The following is a 12,081-nucleotide window of genomic DNA, read 5'->3' on the forward strand; positions in this document are numbered from 1 at the left end:
TCCCTATCTTGTGTCCCCACCGAGAGCTGAACTTTTGAGTGTATGTACTTCTGTCCAGAAAAGACTTAAAAGGCTGTAATGAAATCCAGTATCTTTTAAAACAATATCTAGAACTACGTTGGCATCCCACTATCACTAGTATCAGTTGAGTAAAATTGGCTGTTCTGATCTTAATTTGTACTGGTGTCGTTGACTAATAAAATGTCTCAAACTTGAGAATTGGATGAGGAATGCTGTGTTGCATAAGAAGCTGCCATGGGTTAATATGCCAGAAATGCTTTACTATGCCATTGAAATTTGCGGAGAATAAAAAAAAAAACAACAAAAAATAGACAGACAGCACTGGTGGAAGTGTTCCCAATAGAAGAACTACTGCTAATGGAACTTGACCAAAGTTGCTATCTTCTGACTTAATTCAGTCTTCATTAAGCTGGTAAATAGCTTGGCCAAAAAACATGTACATTCAGTAAATGCATGATACAGAAACTGTTAATTCCTTAGAAGCAGAGAGAATATCCCTGTACTGCAAACACAGCACAAAATAAAAAAGGTGGCTCAGATCTTCACAGCAATGGGGAAAAGGGATTCCCCTGCCCAAAATCCAGCAGCTGAATTTTCTGCCCCCTGTTTATGTCTAGCAAATCTGGGAACAGATTACATTTTGGATGGATAGATAAATGGAAGGTGAACTCTGCAAGTTTTCAGAAGCCACGCTGTCTTGGGTTCTGCTGTTCTAAGTGCTGATCCCTAGATAATTGAATGTAGTATGGCTAGAAGTCTCAGGTAGGTTAAGGACTCTATTTCAGTTTAGCTTCTGAAATTGGCTTTGTGTGGAATGCCTTGCAGTAATGTGATTATTCACAGGTGTTTGATGTCTATGCTGCATAGACATAGTCACAATAACTGATGGGTTTATCCTCTGGCAGTCATGAACTGGTCCTTTCTTATGGCATTTTGAGAGCATGAGAGGCAGCACATGGCATCAGTTTCAGTTACTTGATACAGTTCTGCTGCACCGTTTAAGCACTTTCACCTTGTGGTCTCTGATGCACTACTTTAAATAAAACTAAAAATAAAACTAGATTAATAAGATATTTATTAGTGAGGGGGGTATATGATTAAAGAATTTCCTTTACTGTATGTTTTGCATACTAATATTTCTGTCAGCGAATTATTGTCTGATCAGCAAATGAAGTCGATACTTCTGTGTCTCAGAAGTTCTTTATCTGAATATTGTTGAGATGTAGATATATGTATTTATACTTTCAGAAACCTAAAAGCTATACTGCAGCAGAAGCAACTCTGAACATCAATCCTTACTTAAAGATTGACTCATATATTAATAAAGTTTGTCCAGCCACTGAGAACACTTACAGCGATGAGTTCTATACCAAGCAAGATGTGATTGTGACTGCTTTGGACAATGTGGAGGCAAGGAGATACATTGATAGGTAGGTTGTGGAAAGGAAGCGAGGGCTACTTTCCACATTCTTATGTGAACTCTGCTTTTTTTATTCTTAATCTTCCTGATCTGCAACTGCTTATAAGATCTGATAGCTAATTGCTCAGATTTATCTTGCTCCTTTATAGGGATGCTGGCTGGGGGGAGGAAGGGGTTTATACTCGTGGTGGAAAACAACTCTGATGTCGTGCGGCTGGTACTGTTCATGTGGCAGAGAGCCTTGGAGTGAGTTCTTGGAAATGAATAGCTGTCAAGGTCTGATGAGAGGGAGAATACTGTGGCAGTCTTAAGGTTGAATTATTTATGCATAAGAATATGTATTTAAATTTATAAGTGGGATGTTTCTATTTAAACAAAATTACTAATGCTCCTAATCCAGACAGGGTCAGGTTTATGGTATCCTGGTCTAACTTGAAATAGCTCTTCCTATTTAATCTCTTCTTTTCCTGAGTTTGGTGTAACTTTCCACTCTTCTAAAAGTGCCTAGAGTTAATTCTGGTTACAGGCCAGTGATGTCTGCAAGGCAACAGTGTAGTGATTACGCTGTATTCTGATAGTCTGTGTCTTTCCATATCAGTCGTTGTGTAGCAAACCTGCGTCCTCTTATAGACTCTGGAACTATGGGAACGAAAGGACACACGGAAGTTATTGTGCCCCATCTGACAGAGTCCTATAATAGTCACGTAAGTGTTTTTAAGACCATCGCTTTCTTTCTGTAGCTAGTCCCATAATGCCCTCCGATTCTTTAATCGTTTATGTATCTGTCTAAAGTAAGTGGCCTATTTGGGTTGCTGAAGATCAGTACTATTAGGAAATAATTACTTACTTGGTTTCTGAAGAAAAGCTCACAGGAAATAAAATTTGAGCAGACTAGAGGTATCATGTCTGCTACCTAGCTGGTGATTACACCTAGGCTAATAATTAAAAGCAACTACTATATGAATCATGAAACACAAGCTTTGGAAAAAGTCCTAATTTTGAAGCATTTCCAAGGGACTGACGTTTTTTTTGTCCCCTTGAAAACTCCGTTCTAAATAATGGCATTGCAGACTGGTTTTGTACTTGTGGGTTTCTTTCTTAGGACTGCCTTCTGCCTGCTCATTCTGTTCTTGGTGAATATCACCTCCACAGGCAGGTAGGAGAAACACAAACCTCTGTAGTAGGAATTAGTCTGCCAGTTTCCACAAGCATACATAACAATTTTGTTTGAATGGGGAAGGGGGAAATGAACCTTCAAACTCTTGCATTTAAGTTCTTGCGAAACTGCCTTTACAAGGTAGAAATTCACTGGTTGAGAACACGGTGAAATGGTGACACGTGGACACAGAGACAGGACTTCGAGCATCCTAACGGTTTCGCTAGTGTCCACAAAGAAAGAAGTCTTTCTGGCCTTGAGTGAAAGCACGTATTTCATGTTGAGAGTGTATGTGAACGCGAACTGCACATCTTGGAAAAGCTGGCTGGCAATTTCTTCTGTTGTTTGTGTTTCAGAGTTGAGCTTTGCTTTCCAGTGATATGAGTTTAGGCTATTTTTCATGAGCAGGAAGTGATATTTTAGTGTTCATAAAACAAATTTTGTTCTAAGCATAAATAAGCCACCTTGTATTTTGTAACAGTGGAGTTTTAAACTTAGATAGTCTAGAAATTCTTGGTCCTATTATTAGAAATAAACTTTAATAAGCCTGCATCTATACGCAACTGTCCTTAATTACAGCGGGATCCACCAGAAGAAGAAATACCTTTTTGCACCTTGAAGTCTTTCCCAGCTGCAATTGAGCATACGATACAGTGGGCAAGAGATAAGGTAAGGGAATAAGCTTGCTGGCTTTCAGCATAACTTAATGTATATTTGGAAAGGTAGGGGATCTGATATACTTCTTGCAAAATGCCATATTTGTTCTTTTTATTTTCTAGTTTGAAAGTTCATTTTCTCACAAGCCTTCATTGTTTAACAAATTCTGGCAAACCTACCCATCAGCAGAAGAAGTTTTACAGGTAGGGGAACGTTGCCAGGGTAAAATACAGAGTTTAAACTAATGCTTTATGGGTTTTGTTTCTATTTAAGTTCAGTGAGATTTGGGTTATTTTCTGACTTTATTCAGAAAACCTGAAGACTTATTTGGCCAAGACATCAGTTGATCTTTTATGGGAACAGTATTTCTGGTGTGTCTTATAACTAAGAGCTGAAGTCTGCTCCTTTAGCTCATGTGTGCTCTGAACATGATGTAGAAATATCAGAAATACTGAGGCACTGCTAGTGAGTGTATAGTAGATGTCACACTGATGTGCAACCAGCTGGGAAAAATAAAGGGAAGACTTAGTTTCAAGTGAATTCAACTATGTAATAAATTAAATTGCTTAATATCTTTTCTTGTGAGTCTATAATGGCCTATGGTCCATAGGGCTGGGTGATAATAAATCAAGTAGACTACAGCACCTGGGGAAAAACCCAGTGAAGAGGATCACGTAAAGGATAATATTTCACAAAGTGACCCTCTGTTTCCTTTTGCCTATAACTTACTAAAAACGTATTTACTGTTTGACTGAATTGGGAGAAAACTTGCCTGTTTTAACATTTTCATATTTCCTTCTCGATCTAGAGAATAAAATCAGGGGAGAGCTTAGAAGGCTGTTTTCATGTTATTAAAACACTCAGTAGAAGACCACGAAGTTGGACTCAATGTGTGGAACTAGCAAGAGTAAAATTTGAGAAGTATTTTAGCCATAAGGTAGGTAAGACCTGGAAATGAGGTGACGCTAGACTGATAAGGATTTTAGAAAACATGGTAGCTCTAATAACTAGGTGTCCAAGTCTTTGCACCCACTTCTGTCTCTTCATAAATAACGAACTGTACTTGAAACTTAAAAATGCTGCATCCCTTCCTCTTTCTACTGTACTGCTTTTAAGTCTAGCTTATTAACACACTCCTAGTGGCTCTGTTCAGTAGTCCCCATGCAGTTTCCTTGGCATTTTTCCAGCTGACTAGGTATTGTGTTTTTCCAGAGCAGCAGGATTATCAGATGTCTTTTACTAAAGGACAGTGGCTTTTTGTTTCCCCCACTAAACTTTTGTTACTGAACATGTCTTCATATTCCTGATTTTCTCAAAGGTGTCACAGAAAGGTTGGCTGAAATAAAAGCCAGTCATTCTGAGAATCTGGTTCATAGTGTTGCTTAAAGTATGTGTGTGTGTAATTTTGTAGGAAAGATGTGATCATGATGTTGTGTATTAATAAACATATAATATCTGTGTGTATGGAAGCTCTGGTGGTAGTTGTCATATTGAGAAAACATTGCATTCCCAATTGTGAATCCGTATGCAAGAATCCTAAAGTGACAGCAGGGTGGGGGGGACGCTTCACTTGTTGGAGTAAGTGTCTTGCTTGGACTTTGAACAGATGAGGCAACCTTGTCATCTTTGTCCTGTGAATGAATGGGCAAGTCACTCCATCTCGTGGTAGTTGTGTCTTTAAGCTCTCCATCTTGACACAGGCGTCTTAGATTTTCTTAACTCCTTAAATTACTTCAGCTACGTATTGGAGTGTCTTAAAAGCTGTATCAAGATTTCGCACTATTACTAAAAGAAGGCTTGATTTAGTGTGGTCATGTCAATCTGTATATAACAAATTACTAAAGCTACTCTGGCTTTTCCTCTAGGCTCTTCAGCTCCTTCATTCATTTCCCCTTGATACACGATTAAAAGATGGAAGTAAGTACAAATGCCCCTTCGTGCCCGTTGTGAATTCATGGCGCACATCATGTGTTGCTGTTCCTTATTCCTTAGGATTTCATCTTAAGTCTGTCTTCTTACCAGGTTTGTTTTGGCAGTCACCAAAGAGGCCACCTTTCCCAGTGAAGTTTGAATTTAATGATCCTTTGTGAGTATGGTACTACCACTGATGCATTTTATAGCATCCTGTAAAACTCACCCTACAGTAGAAAGTGCAAGGCAATGGCTTTATAGCACTAGAAGTTAGACTGGTACTTGATAGGTACCAGTGCATAGTCTTACGCTGTGGCAGATTCGGTGAGCTGTCTCATACTTTCACTGCAGGTAATTTAACTTTCAGTGACATGGGATTGGAGGGTGCTGTGGAAAGTTCTGACAACATCTAATGTGAAATGGCTTAGAACAACCCATTTCATTTATTGCATGACTACAGAATTACTGAGGAGTTGTTGTCGTATCCCCCTGCGCCCATCGGCCCACATCGCAAAATACAGGATGTACCAAATTAAATTGACTACCTAAAATGACCTAGTGCAGGGACCCCTTTTCTTCTTCATCAAAATTTGGGTCTGATCTAGATGGCTTGGGTATTACAGATAACTTAAAAAATTGATGTGGTTGAAGGATTGAAAAGCCTTTATCTGCTGCATATCTACACCTGCTTTGAGAAACTGTCCGGATTGCCGTTTTTAGTTTGAGTGAAAACTGAGATCATGGCAAATAGCAAAGTATTTCTAAGGTGAAGCTTTTTATTATCATATTGATGCCATGTGAGCATTTGTAGTTGTTTTCTTGACTGCAGAGGTTAAGGAAATGTGGTTTTCATTAAATAACTCTTCACTCATCAAAGTTTGCTTAGTTTTGGGGAGGGCTTTTGAGTCCCTCAAAATCTGTCATCCGTTTTATACTGTGTGTGCTGAAGGATGGAAATTCTGTTTCTCTGTGTGTGTTTTCAAGACCTCTTTGAATATGATTGCAAACCTTTGGGGAACTGAAGAAAAAACCAAGCAAACAAAAATAATTATGTTCCTCTTTTCTTCAGGCACTATGGTTTTATTGTGAGTGCAGCAAAACTCTTTGCAACAGTGTACTGTGTTCCTTTCACAGAAAAGGTAATCCATACTGTAACAGTGTTCCCATCACATAACTTGGATGTACATGTTCAGTTTTGGCCCGATGTCCAGTTGCCAATTCTTTCCAAGAACTGATCAGAAACTGATTAAAGTGATTCTTAAAGTAATCTATCGTTCAGCACTGGCTGTTCAGCAACTGCTTACATTTAGTCTTCTTTATTTAAATCCCTAACCCAGAGAAGAAATGAGCAGTGTATTGGGTATTTTCAGTAAGCACTGAATTCTTATTTTGATGGACCTATTTCATGTGCAATATAATAACTGAACTGAGAGAAGATCTCTTTAAGGCATTTTTTTAATTGTCTTAGCTATGGTCTGGGAATTTTATTTTTTTACTACTCACAGCGTCTGTGATGATAACCTTTGTTTTTCTTGTTACCCTTTTTCTTTTCTAATTGAATCTTCCTGTAAGTCCTGTTTACACTTCAGTTCTGTTCAGTTTTCAAGTGCTAGGCACTTCACACCACTCTGGTTCACTGTGGCAACTGAAACATCACTTGTTGTTTCAATGATGATATTTCACCGAAACATCATTAAATGTTTGTGGGATTTTTTGGTTTTGGTATTCTTTGAAATGTTACTGGATATACAGTCTTTTTATGGGGGCCTTTTTGTGTTGATGTGAATTTAAATTGTTTTTCTTAAAAACCATAACAGGATTTGTCAGAGGAAACTATTTTGAAGATTATTTCAGCTGTGAAGGTACCAGAGTTCAGACCTTCAAACAAAGTAAGTGTGATATTTAGTTTAAAGGAAAAAAAAAGTCCACAAGCAGTGTCCCACATCTCCCAACTACTTCTTGCATTGATGCCTATGAGAAATAAACAAACTAAAATGTGTTTTGGGGAAACAAGAGTGTGGCATACAGGACTGCTTCAATTGATATGGCTAAGGTATCTATGTACCAGATGCTAAATACAAGATGTGTGGGGGTTTTTTGCCTTTTGCAAATGATTTGTTGTAGCATCGGTTTCCATGCATGAGTGTGATTGTAAGTCTGCAAGCTTTTTTTAAGTTTATATGAGTCTATACTATTTTAATAAAAGTAGTAAAATTTTACTCGTAAGCAACTTAAAAGCAATCCAAGACTAGTGTCAATTTGTTATTTCTTTCTAGATAATATAAAGGAAGTGTCATTACTTTTATGTTTATTTTTGAAGTGTTAACTTCAAAATAGCTTAAGTGTTATTGTGCAGTGGCTAGCATTTGTCATCATTTAAAATTAGCAAATATTCCAGGGTGTTTTCATATTTTCTTGCCCAGTGTTAACACTTGTCTCATGAATGCTTGCCTTGTGAGACAAAACCGATACTTTGACTCGAAATCACAGAATGGTTGAGGTTGGAAGGGACTTCTGGAGACTGCCTAGTCCAATGCCCTTGCTCAAGCAGGGGCAGCTAGAGCAGGTCATCAAGGACTGTAGCCCATCGGGTTTTGAATATCTCTGAGGATGGAGACTCCACAGCCTCTCTCTGCTACCTGTGCCAGTGTTCAACCACCCTCACAGTTTTGGTTGGGTTTTTTTGTTTTTTCTTTAAAGTATTTTCATATGTTTCTTACAGAATTTTATGCACTTCGATTTGTGCCCATACCCCCTTGCCCTGTCACTGGGCACCAATGAAAAGAGTCTGGCTCTGCTTTCTGCACTTTCCCCCTATCAGATATTTATACACATTGATAAGATCCCACTGAGCCTTCTCTTCTCCGGGCTGAACTGTCTGAGCTCTCTCAGCTTCTCCTTGTATGAGAGATGCTCCAGTCCTTTAAAGATCTTTGTGGCACTTGGCTGGACTTGCTCCAGTAAGTCTATGTCTCTCTTGAACTGGGGAGGAAAGACTGCAGGGAAGACAGGAAATCTAGTACACTTCACACTTGTGCTGTACAAAATTCATGTATTTTATTACTCAAGCACTGCACACACTTGCAGGTTGTACAGACTGATGAAACTGCAAGAAAGCCAGATCATATTCCAGTCAGCAGTGAGGATGAAAGAAATGCTATTTTCCAGCTGGAGAAGTCTATACTATCCAATGAAGCTCTGGAAAGTGAGTAGTGCAAACTAGCTTCATAGCTTAGTAACATCTTGCAATTGCACTGCCAGTAGCATGACATTCGGGTCTTTGGATAAAGCAGTTCGGTAATTCTGCAAGAAGCAGATAGCTGATATCTAAAGCTTTCTGAAGTGCCATGCAGATAACTGTCCTTATTGCTTGATGTTACCCTATGCTTCTGTATTTCTGAGATTCCTGCAAGTTTTAGGATTCTCTGTTATACTTGTATGTAAGTACAACCCTGATGACAGCAAGCAGGCAGCAGGGAATTGAACAGTAAAGAGGGAAAGGGTGCTGGCTAGATCCCAGATGGACTGAAAGTGATTCTGTTATGAGAAGGTTGAGAGTTACTACTTACAGGAATCAACCTGAAATTATCCTAAATTGTGAAGGCTGTTAGAGTCTTCTTCAGCATCTTCTAGATATGTTAAAATGAGGATGCTTGAATCCCATTTTTGTGCCTGGCCACATGAAGAGGTCATTGGGCAACAACTACATGCATGCATTTTTAGCTTGTGAACACAGGGGAAAAAGATTAGCTAGCTGTAACCCATCCCACGGAGAGTCAACCTTCACCTCTGTCTCCCATGCTACTGAGTCCGTAGTGAAATGGTTACAGGTGAACAAAGCTTATAGAGGGAATTCTCGCAGGATGGAGCTATAGCGAGGTGGGCTGTATAAGAAACATCCATAGAACTGTCCAAAATCTGTTCCTGGTGTGGCAAGGAAAATAAAATTATGGAGCTCTGCTGGTATTTCTTTCTTTACTCACTTTTAACAGCTGGTATTGATAGAGGCATTTCTGCTTCTAACATGGGAAAGCAAGTTATAAGTAAGGCACTGAGCTCCAGAATGTGAAATTTTAAATTTAAGGTTCTAGTTCCCTATAACTTATGTTTAGAGTATCTTCAGTTCAGTTTTCTAATAATAATTTTTGCTCTTTTTTTTTTTTTCATGACCAGATGACTTGCAAATGAAGCCCATCTCCTTTGAAAAAGATGATGATAGTAATGGGCATATAGATTTCATAACAGCAGCATCAAACTTGCGAGCCAAGATGTACAACATTGAACCAGCAGATCGGTTCAAAACAAAGCGCATTGCTGGAAAGATTATTCCTGCGATTGCAACAGCTACTGCTGCAGTATCAGGGCTGGTGAGTATGCTTTTTAAAATGCTTAAAATGCATATTTCTTTCTCTTACTGTTCCTTGCCTAAAACCACTGTTGTCTGGATATTGTTTAACACTACCCTGACAGCGCCTCGTTAAATTTAATAATCTTCTTTTCTCATGTACCAATACAAAAGGTCACTCTTGGTTCTAGATGTGGTAAGCCCTTGGTGCTTATATTTCTGATCTGCTGCCCAGAAAGAGGAGTTAGAGATCAGCATTTTGGTTTGTTTTCTGCAGTTAATACTAACTTCTGTCAGAGTCCCACTGCCAAGAGTGGAAAGGATCTGTTCTTTAGTAGTTCACATCCATGCACCTCAACAGAACTGCATGCTTTATGGAGGTGTCTTGTATTAAACAATTTTGGAAGAGTCCTACATTAGGAACACTTTTGAACATTTTAAATATTTCCATCAGCAGAACTGATTTCTGTGGCATATTGGGTTGCATCTCCAGATGTGATTTACTCTGCTGATCGGACAAAGGCTGGTCTCATTAACAACTTACTCTGTAGTTGCTGGCCTTTTAACTAAACTAGTGTTGATAACACAGTATCTAAAGCCTGTGTTTGGTCTCATGGAAGTATGGGATTCTTATTTGCTGCAGGTTGCACTGGAACTCATCAAAGTTGTGGGTGGCTACCCAGCTGATGCGTACAAGAACTGTTTTCTGAACCTAGCCATTCCCATAATGGTCTTTACAGAAACTGCTGAAGTAAGAAGAACAGAAATCAGGTAGGAAGGACAATGGCAGAAGGGTGGTATTTGGAAACCTGGTAATTGATGCTTAGAACTTGGTGAGCCTTTACAAGAAGTGCAAAGTTTGTACAGTTATTAAATCCAGATAACCAGGTTAAGGCCTTATGTGCTCACATAGCAGAACTATGATGGAACCACAGTTCACTGTCATGCTCCAATTAAACGTTACAGATATTGAAGGTTATTTTGTTGTTGTTCTTTAAACTTGGAAGATCATGAATCACTTAGTGCTTGCTATCAAACTCTATTATGTATTTACTGTGTACTGCTAAAGGTGTAAGTGATATTCTTAATACCACCAAGGGTGTCCCCTAATGCATTGCTCAAGAACTTCCTGTTTGGAAAATGCAGCACATACTCTTCTGTCCTAATTTTAAAAACAGTGGTTTTAAGGGCTTAGTTTTGTTTTCAGTGGAAGCTGTTGCTAGTGAGGCTTTAAAAATCTAGCTAAGTTAGATGTGCGGCATGGTTTTTAATAAACATCCTGTCTGCACAGACTGGACACACTTCTGCATCTTAGTCAATACAAGAGCTATTTTTCAGTAAGTCTGAAAACTCAGTAAGTTCATTGAAAGATACCATGTTTACTCAGAGATTTTACTGTGTCTTGTGTTTAGCCAGGTCAAGGGCTGGAGAAATGACAGCAGAGAGGGAAGAGATTTTTGCTCAAGACAAAACAGCAAGTCGCTAGAAGAGTTAGCAGTTCTTCAATACATGTTTAAAGGAAGTGCCTGAGTTCACATTCTAAAGTAACAACCAACCTTTCTCTTTTTAAAACAGAAATGGGATATCATTTACAATCTGGGACAGGTGGACAATTTATGGAAAAGAGGATTTTACACTGTTGGACTTCATAAATGCTGTCAGAGTAAGTTATCGTCTGTTGTACCAGGTTAATACAAGATGAGAGGAAAGGGGTTTCTTGTTTTGGGTTGTTAGTTTGGGTGTTTTTTTTTTTCTTTTACCAAGTTATTGTTCAAACCAGAGTAATTCTAGAAAGAATTAATGTCAACGGGAATATCTCTAAGTAAACGCATCCAAGCCTATTTTCAAATTCTTTGTTAACTTGATTGGCTCAAATGTATCTTAATAAAATTCTGTCAGCGTCCATGTAAGTTTTCTGGTTGGGATCTTATGGTTTTGAATAATTAGTTGTAGTATTAGCAGTAGTAGTATCTGCTGGCTTGTGCAGCTGTCCTAGTCCTTTAATAAGTTTTAATTTCTGAATTCCAGGAGAAATATGGAATTGAACCAACTATGGTTGTACAGGGAGTCAAAATGCTGTATGTTCCTGTGATGCCAGGTCATATTAAAAGATTAAAGCTGACGTAAGTATAACTGGAAAATGGATCGAGGGATGCGAGTGCATGTACAAATTATGTTCACTGGTTGTATCATAAGGACATATGTTTGACAGCAATGTTTTCTTTCAAAGTGGTTGCTAGTTGTTAATATTTGGGAAAGAAAAAGGTAATTTCCTCCTTTTGAAAAAAAAAAAAAAAGAAAAAAGGAAAAGTGAATTAATTTCTGTGATAAGGGCAGGAGACTTGCAAAATGCTACTCTGATGAATGCCAGAATGAGAAACCCAAAGAAGTCTGACAGTTTTTTTTGGGAAAGAATGTACCTTGATTCAAGCAGAACAAGACTAATCAAACCTTTTTAAACTGGCTTAAAACGAACAGTGGTATTTAGCAACTTAGTTCTGAAAGAATGAGAAAACTTATTCAGGAAGGAGTTAATGTATTGGTTGCAGATTGAGATTTCTGGAAGTCTGT

At 38.4% G+C, this 12,081-nt stretch overlaps 1 protein-coding gene across 3 annotated transcripts in view; it reads left to right on the top strand.

Moving 5' to 3' along the window:
• UBA6 (ubiquitin like modifier activating enzyme 6) overlaps nt 1-12,081 on the top strand; it is a 42,453-nt gene that overhangs the window by 19,392 nt on the left and 10,980 nt on the right. For all 3 annotated transcript variants that reach the window (XR_012673576.1, XM_075149809.1, XM_075149810.1), the window contains exons 20-33: nt 1,270-1,451; nt 2,040-2,145; nt 3,177-3,266; nt 3,377-3,457; nt 4,063-4,191; nt 5,120-5,171; nt 5,277-5,340; nt 6,235-6,304; nt 6,983-7,054; nt 8,253-8,370; nt 9,339-9,532; nt 10,154-10,281; nt 11,086-11,173; nt 11,539-11,633. Coding sequence is in view for 2 of the 3 variants with exons in the window: in XM_075149809.1 (XP_075005910.1) it covers nt 1,270-1,451; nt 2,040-2,145; nt 3,177-3,266; nt 3,377-3,457; nt 4,063-4,191; nt 5,120-5,171; nt 5,277-5,340; nt 6,235-6,304; nt 6,983-7,054; nt 8,253-8,370; nt 9,339-9,532; nt 10,154-10,281; nt 11,086-11,173; nt 11,539-11,633 (1,469 nt within the window). In the remaining variant the exon portion in view is untranslated. The remainder of the gene's footprint in view (nt 1-1,269; nt 1,452-2,039; nt 2,146-3,176; nt 3,267-3,376; nt 3,458-4,062; nt 4,192-5,119; nt 5,172-5,276; nt 5,341-6,234; nt 6,305-6,982; nt 7,055-8,252; nt 8,371-9,338; nt 9,533-10,153; nt 10,282-11,085; nt 11,174-11,538; nt 11,634-12,081) is intronic.

Source organism: Calonectris borealis, chromosome 4 (genome assembly GCF_964195595.1).
Source record: "Calonectris borealis chromosome 4, bCalBor7.hap1.2, whole genome shotgun sequence".
NCBI classification, from domain to species: Eukaryota; Metazoa; Chordata; class Aves; order Procellariiformes; family Procellariidae; genus Calonectris; species Calonectris borealis.